The sequence below is a fragment of the Delphinapterus leucas genome, chromosome 8 (genome assembly GCF_059928025.1).
Source record: "Delphinapterus leucas isolate spDelLeu-1000000601 "Yukka" chromosome 8, BTC_Dleu_Yukka2, whole genome shotgun sequence".
Classification (NCBI taxonomy): Eukaryota; Metazoa; Chordata; class Mammalia; order Artiodactyla; family Monodontidae; genus Delphinapterus; species Delphinapterus leucas.
The window spans coordinates 2,275,100-2,291,035 of record NC_143136.1 but is presented as its reverse complement, the minus strand read 5'-3'; the positions used below and the strand labels follow the sequence as shown (position 1 = coordinate 2,291,035).

The 15,936-nt window shown below is 56.3% G+C and overlaps 1 protein-coding gene across 3 annotated transcripts in view; it reads right to left on the bottom strand.

Annotated features, from left to right (window-relative positions):
- Positions 1–15,936, bottom strand: part of HDAC4 (histone deacetylase 4) — a 284,717-nt gene that overhangs the window by 65,614 nt on the left and 203,167 nt on the right. For all 3 annotated transcript variants that reach the window (XM_089916114.1, XM_089916117.1, XM_089916115.1), the window contains exons 8-11: positions 9,446–9,577; positions 5,607–5,719; positions 1,638–1,754; positions 1,350–1,548 (exon numbers count right to left, since the gene is read on the bottom strand). In XM_089916114.1, the coding sequence (XP_089772240.1) occupies positions 1,350–1,548; positions 1,638–1,754; positions 5,607–5,719; positions 9,446–9,577 (561 nt within the window). The remainder of the gene's footprint in view (positions 1–1,349; positions 1,549–1,637; positions 1,755–5,606; positions 5,720–9,445; positions 9,578–15,936) is intronic.

Here is a 15,936-nt window from a genome sequence, read left to right as displayed (position 1 = left end):
AACCTCAGGGAACCCGCCAGGGGCAAACCTGCAATGACCCTTCCTGACTCTGCTCAGACACCCCTCCTGGCACATGGCTCCATCGCAGAAATGTCTACTGTGTACCTTCCGGCATCAAACACCGCGGGGGGTGGCAAGGTCGTAGGAAAGCCCAGCGTCTGTTCTCCGGGGAGAAGGAAGCATGCCCAGAAAATGCCCGCACAGAGTGCCCGGGAGGAGGGCCGGGGGGCACCGGAGTGGGGCCTCATGCAGAGGAAGGGCTCTGAGAAAAGGGCGGTGGGTGCGGAAGGCGCCGTGCGGGCCTTGCCAGTGCTGGGCGAGCGGCACCCCGCGTGCTGCGCGGGAGGAGAGAGGGAGGCCCACGCAGGCTGCTTCCACGCTGAGAGCTGGGGCTATGCGCCACGCCGGAGCTGTCCGACAGAGCTTCCTGGGCTGACGGAGTGTTCCGCGTTCCTACTGCCCCACAGCCAGTGGCCACGTGAGCACCGGATGAGTCGCGTGTGGGACTCCCCGTCAAATCTCTCCCTCTGCTGTTAGCCTTCAGTTTCAATGTGGGTGGCCACGCTGGCACAGCTCTGGACCCTGGCAGGGCTTCCCGGGCCTTCCTACGAGTGTAGGGTGACTCCAGAGATCCCAGAATCAGGGAGGGGGCGGGGAAGGGCCCACAAGACCCCCGGGAAGGACAGACAGGCCAGCAGGGAAGTGAGGGAGAGAGCGAGGTTGAAGGTTAAAAACAATGAAAGACCAAGAGTCACCACCACAACCAGAGCACCTAACAGCTGAGGAGGGAGTGAGGTCAGGGCCGCCCCGCTGATACTCAGGGCTCAGGAGGCCCCTGTAAAACCCAGGGAGGAAGCTGAACACCCCGCTGGGTGGTGCCTGGACCCGGGGTGATGACCCTACGGCAGGGCCCCCTCATTTCATGGCGAGCCCCACGCACGCCGTCACTCGGAAAGTAACACTTTTACACTGTTGTTGCTAGGCAAATTTCATAGCCAATCTATTTTTTTCTAAATATAACCACCCCTTAGATGGGGCACATTAACAAAAATGTTACTGCTAATAGAAACCCGCTGCCCACCAGAGCCAGCCCTGGGCTTCCATCACGTGTCCGACGACCCAAAGGGCAGACCCATGAGAGGGGCCGCCAGCCTGCTCTCGGGAAATTAACCAGAAGGTGTGTCTGACGCTCCTGCTTCCACGCACCTGGCTCTGTGAGTGGACTCGGTCTATCCAGCCACAGCCTGGCATGAGAGGGGCAAGTCCAGAAGTTCTGGGGGGGGACAAGCCACCCCGCCATCCCTCCCGGGAAGCCCACGATGGCCTGACGCGGCCTGCAGCATGCTCACCTGTGACGAGGGGCGTCTGCGCGGGCGGCTGCTCCAGGAGGACCACGTGCTGCAGAAGGGAGCTGGGAGTCGCCCCCGAGTCGCGCTCCAGGGGTGCGGTGCCCAGGTAGGGGGTGAGGTGGGTGCCGGGGAAGAGGGAGATGCGTTGCTGGAGGGCCGGGAGGGCCAGTCTCTCGGCCTCCTGCTGGCTGGCCGCCCCCTGGAGAGGCACAACCAGGCTCCCGGGGTCAGGGGCCTGGGACGGCCACCCCGCGCCACTGCCACCCAGACCCGTGGGCACCCACTTACCGCGGAGGGGCCGGTGGCGGGAAGTCCCAGCGTGATGTTCGGCAGGGATGGTGACGTGTACAGGGGCAGCGGGCCCACTGAGCCTTCTCGCGTCACGAGTCTGTGTGCCAGGCCGGTCTGGGAACAGAGCACACAGGGCCATCACACAGGCTCTGCACTGCCAAGCCTGGGTGACACTTGCCAAGGGAAACGACCACAGAAAACACTTTGCGGCAGACCACGCCCAGTTTTGAGATCCCCGGTACAGAAATCTATTAACGAGGACAGCACGGGGGCGAACACGGCATTCAAAGCAGGCCACAAGCACTGCAGCCTGATTCACAATCCTTCACTCTCTTGTTTTGTTCTTATTCAATTCACTCATCGTTGTAAACTATCAGAATAAAATCTAGGACAATATATTTAAAAATATATTCTTAGAGTCGGGAATGTCTTTCCAAACATATCATGAGAAGTAGAAACCAGAGAAGAAAGTGTTGATTAAAAAAGAAATCCCGGGCTTCCCTGGTGGCGCAGTGGTTGAGAGTCTGCCTGCCGATGCAGGGGACGCGGGTTTGTGCCCCGGTCCGGGGAGATCCCACATGCCGCGGAGTGGCTGGGCCCGTGAGCCATGGCCGCTGAGCCTGCGCGTCCAGAGCCTGTGCTCCGCAACGGGAGAGGCCACAGCAGTGAGAGGCCCGCGTACAGCAAAAAAAAAAAAAAAAAAAAAAAAAAAAAAAATCCCGTCACATAAAAGGCAAATAATGGTCACAACAAGGTTGGCAACGTATAGTAGAGACAAAGACCAATATATAAAGGACATGCAAATCAAACAACAAGTAGTGAGAAATGACAAAGAAGAACCCGTATGGAGAAAAAAACTCACAGAAAAAAAAATACTCAACATCATCAGTAATCTGAAAACATACCTAAAAATCTAAAAACATTTAAAAACCTATCCAGGCGGCAAAGATTTTCAAATACGACTACAGCACCTTGACCCAGAGAAACAGAAACACACTGCTGGCTGGATCATAAATCGGTGTGCTCCTTCTGCAGGACAATTTGGCAATCCGTGTCAAAAGCCTTAAAACCGGATCTAACCTTAAATCCCAAACTCCCGCTCCACCCTCAGGATGCACCCTTAGGGGATAAAGCTGGACGCACACAGACTTGGCCACAGGAGCGCTCTCTGCAGCAGCGTCCACGCTGTGCTACAGCGTGTCAGCGGATAAATCCATGAGGCCGTTTTTACACATGGGGGCGTTCAGGCTGGAAAAATCTGGTTGATGACCCGGGAACTTATTTATCGCGTGTGGTTAAGTACCAGTCCCCGAGGACTTGAACTGCTGTCGTATTTCACATCTTTTTGCTTCTAGAATGAAGGTTCTTTGCTAAAAGGACACTGTCCTATTCACACGGTATCCTCCCTCACTAGACGCCCAGTGACGTGTGCGGGGCCAAGGGCACAGGAAGAAGAGGACGAGAAGGTGGTTGCCGTGACGCTAGCTGGTGGTGTCATGGAAAATAACACTAGCGATGGACATCTAACCAATTCTCTCCTAGTTCTTCTCACATGGACTATATAATTAAGGATGAGAAACATTTTGGGTGCTTTAAAATTTCATTTGCAAGCTTAAAAAAAAAAACATGAGCTGCAAGTTGCCACAAGTTATTGTAAACAATGGCAGGCCACCTGCAGCCCCGGCTGGAAAGTCCGTCAGAGGACTGGGCGATTACCACCCCAGGGCGTGTGCACAGGTATTCGGTGCTTTGCAGAATTTCCTAGGTGGCTTAATGGTGTCATACCTGGTGTTACTTGGAAACACACACGCACGTGATAAACTCCGTCCTCATGCTCTAAGGGCAGAGCAGGAAGGACCGGCGTTCTTCACCTGGGAGGGAAGTTAGTGCATCTTCCCCAGAGAGATGGCTGAGGTCCCCTTTAGTTCATTCACATATTCAATTGCACAGTAATGATTAAAGGGCTACTTTAAAGAGTAGCCCTTTTTCTAGATACAAAAAAAAATCAGCAAGCTATGATTTAGAGAAAGTGATTGAGATTGCCCAGGAAAGCACGATTTTGTTCCTGGATTTGTCCAGGAACAAAATAAGCAAACATTTAATGTTTGAAAGCTGTCATTTCCTCTTTATAACCAAGGCTTTTTTTTTTTACCTGGTTTATTTTTAGAACTAAAGCAGCCTTCTGGGAATTGCCTGGTATGTTGATTTGTCTGCATTTCCGGTGCCGGCCATCTCCATCTGCCCTAGGACGTGCTTCTCAGCTGCCCAGCTGCCCAGAAAGGCCAGGGCCAGGGCAGCATGCCCTCTGCACGCCCCCGAATCACACCTGGCTTTCGGCATCGGCTGAATGTCTTCCCCTGGGGAGAGGCTGTCCAAGGGTCAGGGGAGCCCTGCTTCCTCCGTGTAGGCGGGGCGGGGGAGGTGTGGAGGATGCTAAGAGTCCCTCAGTCAAGCAGGGAAAGGGGGCGCCGGGCCAGTGGGCCTCGCTCCCGCATGAGCACCCCTCCTCACCTCTGGACTGGAGAAGGGGAGCAGACAGAATGGAGGTCTCAGAGAGAATGTCCAGTTCTAACTATACTTGAAATCCACAAAGGACATCCATTTGTGATCAAATTTTCAAAGACTACCCCCATGATTACAATGAATATCTAATGTAAAACAGGAAAACTGCACTCTTTACGTTTCTTGTGACTCCTCTGACATCTATTAACCTGCAGTAGCTTAATTTACATTAACATGTGATTTGTAAAAATTAACACATAATTTAAACTGGCATCCGCCCAAATAAGGCATCTCTACAATATGAACCATTAGGTACATAACTGCCCGTTTTAAATAAAATCAGGATCTACGACAGCTATTGACAAGCCACACCCAGCATTCACATCTCACTCCAGGTAGCGATTTCTAGGCCAAGTTCTAAGGCTAATTACAGGTAGACCTCAGCTGTGAACTCAGTCTCACAGAGAAGCGTTGTTAAAACTTTTAATAATGTAAACAAGTATTTAAACCGGTAGGTTGAAATGCACAGGTAATAAAAGAAGTAGCACATAAAGGAAAAGAATAAAAGAAAATGGGGATTCGGCAGGCTAGAGGCAGTAGCACAAAATCATTTCCAGCAGTCATCTTAGTTTCTAAAAATCTGCTTATACCTTAAGTGTCTAGAAACTGGAAATGAAAATGGAGTGGACACGTGTGCCTGTGTCCTCCAACTAAGACTTGTCAACCCTCTGGAAGGGCAGGACTCATTTCTAAATATTTAAGGAAGAAAGTAAATATCAGTATTTGATAAATTATAGCCTCCTGTACGTTGGAAGGAACGTAAAAAACCTCATGAGAACCTTGCAGTCAATAGGACTGTCTGAGCAGGAAGGACACGGCACCGCTGGCTCAGTCCAGGGAAACGAGGTGTGTAGCCGGCTCCCCAGCGGTCGCCCCCGCCCTCGGGCCCCTGATACCGGTCGGTCGGCATCTGCCCATCCCAGTGGGCACGGGAGAGACGACTGGAAGCCGGCCCTTGTGGGGGAGGGTGCCTGGCACAGGGCTGGCACAAGGCAGGAGCTCCAGAGACACTTGTGGGATGAGCCGGGGGAGAGAAAGTGAATAAGGAGGGAAATGAATGCATATGGAGCAAAGGTTCTGGAACCTCCGGCCCAGAACATGGCCCTGACCGAGGTCTGGTCAAGGGCACGACCTGCAGCCAGCCTCGGGGCCCCTCCACCTGGCCGGAGCAGCCCCCCAGAGAGAGCTCTCCCGGAACTCTCTCTGCACCCACATCCCTCTCAACCTGTAGCGCACCTGGGGTCTGACCGGCAGAGGTGAGGGTCGCTGACCCCTGTGGTCAGAGGCTCCTGGTTCCTGAGATGCTTCTGAAATGCTGCCCCTGACAGTCAAGATTGAAGGGCAGCTGGAAACTGCTCTTTGGAGCCAAAAAACCAGACGTGGACAGGAGCGCTGGGCACTGACCTCGGTCGGGATGCTGGGGACAGCAGGCGCGATCCCATTCTCCGCGCTGGCATTCCCAGAGCTGTTGTTGGGTGAGCTGGGTGCGGAGCCCGGGGCGCTGCTGCAGGCCGAGTCTGGGGGTGGGAGAGACACCTGTGAGCCTGACTCAGGTCAGGCAAGGACACAGCTTCCGAGGCCCTGAGCTGCGCTGGCCGCCTGTCCTCAAAGCTGCACTTCTGCTTTGAGCTGGCTGACGGCAGAAGTCCCAGCAAGAAAGAACAGGACCACGGTCCCCAAACAAGGGCCATGGAGCTAATTCCTTGCTCTCTGTTTTGCTAGCGACCCCTTGTGAGCTTCGCAAGCCTGTGGCTCATGGAGGCCCCACTGGCACCTTCCACGTTGTGCACACTCTCAACTTTATTCCCCTTTTGAAAAGTCTCAGGATGATCGTAAACCCCAGAAGAAAAGACCCTGAACACTTACTGATATTCTAACAACAAAAGGCAAGAAAACACAGAGGCCAGACGACCGTGAACAGGGGAAGGCCAGATTCACTGTACTTGCTTATAGAGCCCCCTCGGTCAACATTTGCTTTGAGCTCATCTTTGCATTTTTCAAACATCCAAGGAAGAGCACAGCTGGTGGCTTCTGTCATTGATCAGGGTTATCTGAAAACTCACCCCAAGATACTCTCCAGGTAGCTGTGACGGGGGGAGTGGCCCCAGCCCACGCATCGGGGCTGGGACTGAGGCGGCCATGTGTCCCAGCCGGGTCTGCCCCTCAATTCCAAAGGAGCCACTGTTGCTGTGTGTGCAAACACGTGACGTAATAGGAGGGTCTTGTTTGGCTGAACGCTGTTTATCAATGGCAGCCTCTGGTTAAAACCTTCCAGAGCCAGCCTGAGCCAGCCTGAGCCACTTGCCTTTCCCTCCTGAGTACTCACTGACCACGGGCACTGCTGACTTAAGACTCTGCCCTGATCTGGGCTCCCAGGCTCGAGGAGGGGAGGCCTGGGCCACCTGCCTAAGCTGGCACGCCGGGGGTGCTCAGCGGGCCACCCTCCAGCACACGAGACCACGGAGCTGCCCGCGGGGCCTGGCGGACTCTGAAACCTGATTCCAGCCGAACTCAGGGTAACGGTGCAAAGCCTGAGGGTGCTGGTGTGGATGGCGGTGCCCATACCCCAGCGCCCAACCCCACAGGCCCGGCTCACTCGGGGAAGGAGACCTGACCCTAAGGGCACATGCACGACCCCCTCAACCCAGGGGACCGTGAGCGCTCTCATCCTCTCCACCGAGCAGCGGTCCCCCTGGGGACACCCTGGCAGCAAGTGGCTCTGTCCACTCGAGGGCCCGCCCCGCCCTCCGGGGCACTGATGGTGAACTCAGGCCCCAGCTCCCCTCCCTCCTCCCACCAGATCCAGAGCCTGGTCTCCGCCCAGTGAAGTCACATTCACACGCGCCCCCCTGACTGGGCTGGCAGGTGTCACACTTCACGCGTGAAGACAGGGCTGGCTTCCCCGACCCCCACAGCAGCCATCCCCCTGCCTCGGACGCCCACATGGTGAGGCCCTCCCACCTTCCTTTAAGCGGGCCTGTGTCAGCAGCATCGGCAGATAAACTCTCCCAGGTGTGTGTGCGAAAGCACAACAACTTCCGGGGGCAATAAAAAAATATATATACTATCTCTCCAACTTTTCACCTGTTTTCAACTCGAGGAAGTTGATTATTTTTTCATTCCACTTCAAGGAATCTGGTCTAAGAAAATAAATATAAATGCGTAACCGTCACGATATTATTTGTATCAGCACGATGGAATACCATTAAAGGTGCCAGAAAGTGTTGTGACTAACGTCAAGGGAGGAAAGGATACAAGTGTACACAGGGCGTGTGACAAATGCACAGAAGAAGGACTGGAAGGAAATGTGCTCAGATGTTAACGGCAATTTTCTCTGGATAGTGTTGGAGGGGCAGCTGATTCCCTCGTTTGCTTTCCCTAATGGGCACGGCTTTGACGAGGGACTGGGAACAGGCAGAGTGACGCTGCCACGTCCCGGGACCTGTCTCACCATCATCTCAGTGCCACCTCTGGCCCCCATCTCACCGCCGTCCCCCTGTACCAGCCGGTGGAGCTGCTTCGGCGACGCTGTGCACCTCTCCTGCTCAGGAACCTTCATCACCTCCCCAGTACCCCGGGGGAGGTGCCCCCGCTCTCTCTGGGAGCCTCCCTGCCTGGAACTCCTTATTTTCCAGTCTTGTGGAAAGCCAGCTCTGCTCAGAGCATCCTGCCTCTCCAGCCGCCGGGAGGTGTGCTGGCCGGGAAATCCATCCCTCATCTCTGTGCTGCCTGCATTCACCCGTCGAGCTTCCCCGGGCCCGGCGTGGCCTCCACCGCTGCCCTGCCCCGCTGCCTTCGTGGTGCCCTCTTTGGGTAACACAGCCCAGGGCCAAGCTGGGGCCGCGTGTGGTGCGTTAGCTGCCCCACACGTGACATCTGGGCTCTGGAGTTAGACTGGAAGCTCCCTGGAGGTGAGAACGCAGCTCACCATTTTGGTGCCCAGCCCGGTCCTGACACAGTCACAGGCTGACAGCACGGACGCCAGAGCCGGCGCTCAGAAAGAAGCCGCAGGGGACTGTGTCCCACCAGAGGCGGGACTGGAAATAGACGCAGGGGCCCGCCGTCCGCGGCCTGGCATCCCCCAGAGAGACGAGGCCCACGTGTGGTGAGACACACGCTCTAACTCATTCGAGGCCCGAGTCTGAACAGAATCCCCCAGGCAGAGGATCTTGAGGTGACCCTTCCCTGATCTCTCTACCAGAATGAGCACACGATGACAAAGATGGGCCGCCGGGCATGAGGCCTCAGGCTCCGCTTCACACAAACCCATGAAGTCCAGAGGCAGACCCTCGGACTAGGGGTTTCAGCCCCGGGCTGCGGGACAGGGGTGAGGGCACTCCAGCTCTCATCACATCCCAGACCCTGGACTCAAATCTGAGGGTGAGGTTCCCGGTCCCTCACCAGCACCAGCACCCAGGAGCCCCTCCTCCTTCCCCGGGAACTTGACCCTGAAGGACGCTGCCGAGAGCCCTGGTTTTCCCACCAAACCCTGCACTTGGTGCAAACATGGTCCCGCCCCTCCTGTTACCAGGCCGCCTGAGCAGCCCCTTTGTCCCGTGATTTTAGGGCTGGTGGATGTGCGCCCTCTGGAAGTGGGGTGCACGCCCAGGAAGTGAGGTGCGCCCTAGGGACTGGGGTGTATGTCGGGAAGTGGGGTGCATCCCAGGACGGGGCTCTGCCTGGTGGGTGTGCTCCCCCGAGTCGGCCGCTAGGTGGGGGCCGAGAGCAGGGCGTGAACGGAGACCCGGAAACTCCCAAGCTCCCTCCTCCTTCCCCCGCCCCTGTCCGTCCCACTCTTCCCAGGAAGATTCTTACGCTTTCCAGCGGTTCAGACACTGTTTAATGGGCAGGGGGGCAGGGGGGCAGGGAGGAAACGTGGCATTCACCACTGAGAGGGCAGGATCAGTTAAAACCCCACCTTCGGAGAAGCCTCCACTTAAAATTCCTGAAAGTCTCCTGTGACGTCAGGAGGTCTGACTGCTCTCACCTGCCCGTCTGGGTCAAGGTCGGCTGGGTCAAGGTCGGGAACAGGACACGCCGTACAGGGATAGGGACGGGCCTGAGACCCCCTGCTGGGGTGCCAACCGTGGCCCTGGGACTCCAGGGGCTGGCACTGCGGGCACAAGAGCCCTTGGGGCAGGGGGCGGGCGGCGATGGGGACATGCGCAGAGGCAGGTTTCGGTGCTGAAGGGACAGCGCACAGGAGAGCCTCTCAGAGGGCAGCCGGGTTTGCGCGAACATACCTGTGACATCCAAAGGACGCTTTTTCAGAGCCGTGACCACTGGCCCATCTTTCCTGCGTAACAGGGGGCTGCTCCGTCTTTCAGCCACTTTCTGCTTTAGCCTGGAGCGTAATTTCAGATTGGGTTCAGATGCTGCACGGAAAGGAGACACCATTACAAGCAGGCAGACACAACTGGGGTCACGGTTATCTCGTGGGCAGTGTAAGAATATGCTCATTGGGTAAATATTAGCTTAACACAGATGCACTGTTCCAGGCTGGAGCAAGGCGGCAACCTGAGGCCTCGGGCAGAAGACGTCCAGCCCCATCCATCAGTCCAAACACTGACGCAAATGCACCTGATGCCTTTAGCGACCTGTCTGCGGACAGAGGGTTATATACATGTTGGAGCGGCCACTGCATTTACAAGTAGCTGGGAGGAAACCCGGCCATCGGGGATGGTTTTGGGGCTCTGGGCCACGAATGTTACTATTACCCCTACATTACAGACTTTCCCGTTCACCTGAGAATAACAAATTCCTCCCTCACGTAACAGACCAGGAGCCAGCTGCCCACTCGAGCTCCCGGCCACCGAGAGGGTGCTAAGGTCAACCCGCCCCGGCGAGAGGCTTAGCCATGCTGCCTGCAGGTGTTCGCCTGACCCCTGGGCACAGGTGCTTAGGCTTGGTTTGGTTTTGGTTAACAGCTCTGCTTGTGTGCGTGGAGCCCTTTGCAAACCCGCATCTTTAAGCCCACGGTGGTCCCAGCCTCTGTGCCTGGAGCCCAGACACTCCCGCCCGCGGGCCAGTCCAGTCCCACATTGGGGGTGGGCCGTCTTGGGAAGAGGGCAGCCTCACACAGCCGGGCCCTCCCGGTGGCCTCCAGACACAGGAAGGCGGCTCGGGAGTCCAGGGCAGTGGTAAGACCACCACCCAGGAGACACGTGTGTTCCGAGGCTTTACTCAACTACATTCAAGCTTCTACTACTTGTGGATTTGCAAACTGGAGAGTTTTTACCTTTTGTTTTTGTTTTTAATCGGCTACCCTGCTGTTTTTAATCTTTCTGGAACTGCTGTCTAGAGCAACAAGCAACATAACCAAATGCCCCCCAGAATCGGACGTAAGCTGGTTTGGGTTATAAGAACCGGGCCATGTGTGTGTCTCACGGCCACTGTGACTCTGCCCTTTGTGGAGCACAGCAGGCAGGGCTGGGGGTCCCAGCTGCCGGGTGACCCTGAAGGAGTCTGGGAGGCAAAGGACAGTTGCTCTGTGGATCTTGGGAAGAGGAGAGAAGCAGGCCCCCTAAACGACGCTCCCCAGAGAAATCAAAGATGGGCAAGGAAGGTGCCAGCCCTTCCCAGAGGCTCAACCTGCTCTGGAGGCACTGGTTCTGGGAGAGACACCCTCTGCTTTGCAGCATATTTGTGTATAAAGCAAGGTTCCCTGGCAAGACTTCCATGTCGAAAGACAGAAAGGATCCAACTACAAAGCAGCCTTCCCCACCGGCTAGAGGATCCACTTCTATTGTTTTTAATACTATTTTTACATTGTTGAGATAACTGTAGATTCACATTTCATTTGTTTCTATTTCTACACCGAGTTTCTTACTTTATCATTATTTAAAAAGAAAAAAGAAAGCCCAAACGCCACCAGATTAACAGGCAAGGAAACAACAACTCTCTTCCTACGAAGACCTCAGCTGAACCGACACAGGGTTTCCACAAACACACGTCCGGCCCGGGGACGAAGCTGCTCCTGAGATCCAGGGCAGTGCAGCACCCACAAAAGGGAGTGCGTGGCCCCCGGCCCCAGTGGGGGCCCCTTTCAGGGTCAGTCTGTCTGGAAGCAACACTGCCGTGTCCTGACATCACGCCCAGCAGCGGGTGAGGAAAGCAGAGACTGAGCCACCAAGGGTGCCCAGCACATGGCGGGGGCAGTGGCACAGAATTCAGAGAGTGTGTGTGCTCAGAGCTGCCCTTTTTGGAATCCTGAAAGGACAGTGAAGGACGCTTCAAACAAAGGTGAAAGAGCGGAAAGGAGATATCTGAAGAAGAAGTTGAGAAATCTGAAAATTGGGAGTAAAAAGGCCCAACATCAAATTAACAGAAACACCAGGAGAGGACAGAGCAAATGGAGCAGGGAAAATCACTGGCAAAGTAACTGGAGGTGTGCTGCTCCACCAGAGGAGACCCAGTGCCCAAAAGGGGTCAGTGTGGGCTCGCTGTGGCCTGCAGCCTCTCGCTGGGGGGTGTCCGGAAAGGTTTCAGAGCTGCAGGGCCCAAGGGTCTACCTTGTGAGCAGTGTCGGGTTCTGCAGGGGCCACTCCCGGGGAGAGATGAGGACTTGAAAGTCCTGAAGGAAAGTGGCTTCTAGACCCAACCACATCATGCATCACGTGGGAGCCAGAATAAGTGCATTTACCAGCCTGTGAGGACTCAAAAAACTCACATTCCATGCGCCATTTCTCAGAAAGCTTGGAAGAGCTGCACAACCAAGATGAAGGAGACCACACACAAAGGAGCACCTGGAGTCCAGGGAAGAGAGGCCGAGGCTCCCAGGACGCCGTGCAGCGGGGCCCAGGGGCCGCGGGGGGCCTCCGGGCTGGAGCAGAGCTGCGGACTACCTGCCCTGGAAGAGCAGCTCCCCCATCTGCCAAAGCGTGCGGGTGAATTGAAAGCAAGTACAGGGACACATGGGGAATACAGCCAACGTTTTATAGTAACGACAAACGGAATATGACCTTTAAAAACTGTCCAGTGTACAATACTGTACATCAATGGTACCTCAATTAAAAAAACAACAACAACCCAGGCACACAGGAAAGTAAGCAAATGAAAGGGTTGGGGCAGGACTGGGCAGGGTGGGTCAGCTGTTTCCCGAGTGAGCCTGTGAGGCTCTTTGATTTATGGACATTTATTTCCCTCGATAACAATAAAAAGAGAACTCTAGAAAGACAAAAGACAGACTAGAATACTAAAATTTTTTGTAGCATACATGACAGAGACAGGATTGGTATGAACGTATAAAGCAACAAGGAAAAAAAAAAACAGCTGACAGAAAAGCGATTGGGTGAGCTGCCTTTAAACACTGGACATTTAGGGCCCCTCCCTGTGTGACCGGTATGGTTGCAGACGCTGGGCACAGGGGGTGGACAAGAGAGACACGGTCTGGCCGGCACCGCTGCTGCCTGGCTCAGGAGCGTCGGCCACTCTGCACCGTGGGAGCACGGCAGAGGGGTTCTGCAACACAGCACTCAGCTTACTCCCTGGTAGGGAAGATGGAAAGCAAACAGAGACACCCAAACCCCACTAGCGATGACAGAACTGCTCTTTGAAACATCAGAGACATTGTGACTTCCGCACCCGTCACACCTGCTCGAGTGACCCCACGAGTGACGTGCTCGGCTCTTTACGCTACACACACTCATTTGAACTGGCAGCTCCATTTTCAGGAGTCTATCCTACAAAAACAGTGAGCAAAGGGACCTATATTTGTGGGCAAAATAAAAACTAGAAAACTGTTACAACTGCTGTAATCTTCGCATGTTGGGATAATATAGAAAAAGGTGCTGCTCTTGATACATTGAAATGGAGTGGTACCCACGATACAGTGTTAACTGAAAAATAAAGTTGCAGCCAAAGGGCAAAGCAGGTGTTTTTCTTGACAAAGAGACTGTCCGTACACACCACACGCACGCACACACACACACACACACACACACACACACACACACACACAGACGCACACCCTACACACAGGCATAGACCACATCTGCGCAGAGAGATGCCGAACCCGTAACGGGAGCTGTCTCTGGGGGGTAACACGCACATGTGTGCATTCTACTTATGTCCTAATTTGTCGTATGTATGCCTTCCTTCTGGGAGTTTTTAATTAACAAAGCACTCTACTTGATGCTTAGGACTGGTATTTTCCTACACCCTCTTTCCTACTCAGTAGTTTCAACAGCGTATTTCAGGTGGCCGTCAAGCTCAGGTATATCTGAAAAAGATTCGTTCAAGGTCTCACTTCTCAAGTGAGGAGGAGTCCAAGTTTGATAGAAATCAAAGTTTGAAGCGAGGCCCTTCTCAGCGTAAACACCGCCTAGTACTTGACCATACTCGCCATCTCTGCAAGTTTCCTTGGAAAAGCACAACAAAGCCTTTTTGAAAACCTTCTGAGCACTTTCACACGTACTGTTTAATGAGCACAAAGTTGATGGAAGACAGCCCAGTACAAAAGCCCCGTGCGGGGGCCGGAAGCGGAGGGGGCCCGGCAGGGCCAGGCACTGTGGAGTGAACCCCCTTCTCCCTGCCCGGGCAGCTCAGAAAGGGCCGATTCCCTGGCCCGGCCCTGAGCAACAGCCGCAGGGCATCTACCACCCTGTACCTGACGCATATAAAAGACACCCAGGTACAACTATGCACGGTGCGGGCGTTGCCCACCACTGCCCAGGCCACCAGGATGCCACGGGTTCCGCAAACTGCAACAGAACAACACATGGACCATGCGGCGACCGGCCCCTTCCCAAACTGCAGAGACGAGCATCACGTGTGACAAAGGCGGCTGTGACCTCCTCCCTGGTGACCTCGACCCACGCTACACGTGGACGTTCAGCTCACCAGGAGGCAGGGAGAGCTTCGCTTACTCACTGACACATGTGGCCACAGTGATCAGAGACACCCCGCTCTCCACCGGCTGCTGCATGCCGCCTTGCCTCCGGCAGACCCTTGTCAGGCGGTGGAGGCCCTGCTGGGGTGCAGGCTGAGGAGTGGGGCCAGGGCCTCTGCTGAGACCTGAGACGGGGCCTCGGTCCACTCCATCTGTACTGGGGTGAAAACCTAGCTTTGCCCTCCACGTGCCCGGGGCCCCTCCCTGGCCGGGCCCCGCAGGCAGAACCTGACGTCCACCCTGGGCCTGGACCCTGCCGTTCACCTCCTCTGGCGGGACTGGAGGAGGCTGAGGACTGTGGCCCGTCCCCCCCGCCTGCCACACCAGCTCCGGGCCCGGCACCCAGGAAGCACCTGGCCACTGCTCGCTCACTAATCGCAGGGAAGACACAGGCGGGTTGGCAGCCGTTGCTTGGGCTCGGGCACGCGGCACCGCCCTGGAGTGAGCGCACCCCCTGCAGGCTAAGTGCCAGGAACCCAGAGGACCCCGGATTACTGTCCTGTGACCCGGCAAGGCACCCAGTGCGAGTGTCCACCCAGCGGCCACTGCCAGCCCTGAGCTGGTAACAGACACACGGCTCCCTGCAGACCTGGACTCTGTCCCCTGGGGCCGTCAAGGAACCACTGGGACAGCAGTCGCTGACAGCAGGGCCGTAAAGGCTCACTGAGGGGTCTTCAGTGACTGGATTGGGTAAAATGGGCCACAGGTATGCCCCATGCTCACTCTACAAACCGGACCCTGCCACCCCCGAGGGAATGCTGACAGGGAAGGGCGGGGGAGGGGCTGGAGGGCGTGGCTCCGTGTCCCTGGTGGCCTCACTGGAGGCTGTGCGCACAGCCCACGAGCGGCCAAATCCTCCCTTCTGCTCCTGACCCCCACCCGCCCCCCGACCTGCCCTCCGAGGCAGCAGCCCCACAACGGATCCACCCCTGAAGTAGTGGCACTGCTGCCCCATTTCACAGATGTGCAAACTCGCTCGGCGAGGCTGTCTGCCAAGGACACTGGACGGTGAGGGCCAGGCTGACTGCAAAGCCGTCCCTCGTGAAGCAGGGCGGCTTCAGCCAGCGATGGAGAGAAACCCGTCACGTTTCCCGTATCTCAGCAACCAACCAATGTTTCCTGTGAACAGCTGCTTCCCTCGGGGGAAGGGACAGGTGTGCTCTCCAGAGAGGAAGGGCCCTGAGGGAGGTGGACGGCTCCGCCCGGCGGCCAGGAGCCCAGTTCTCCGCGTCCTCCGGAGTCTGCTGCTCCAGGGGCCGCGGGCACCACACCTGCCACGCCCAGGGCGGGAGGAAGCACGGTGCGCCCAGTGTACCCACTTTACTGATGAGGGACTGAGGCCAGGAGAGCCTCAGTTATCTGCCCTGGGGCACGGAGCTGCAAACCAGGCAGGAGAGACCCGCCAGGCTGCAGGATCACCGCCCACTCGCTCAGAACCCTGCTACCCCGGCTGCACTCCCACTAGGGCCAGGCTTCCTGGGGCAGGCGCGGCCTTTGTCTCCTCGCCCAGGGTCTTTCCAAGCACAGGCCCCCGTTTTGCTGATTGGAGCGTGGCTGATCTCAGCCCCAGGCTCCAGAAGGGGGGTGTGGAGGGCAACCTGGGGAAGCCGGCCTGGGTGCCGACAGACGCCCCTTTCTACGGAGCCCGCAGGCTCTCAGGGTGAAGCCCACCACGCCCTTCTTGGGGGACCATGGGTGACAGCCATGCACTCGAACTGGAGAGAAGAGGACAGAAGCTGTGCTTTCACCTTGGATGAAACCCCGCCCACGTGGGCAGATGCCTCCCCTCTGACACGGGGGGCGGGGTGGGGGGGGCCTCTGCCGACCCACTGCACCCTGGGGCCC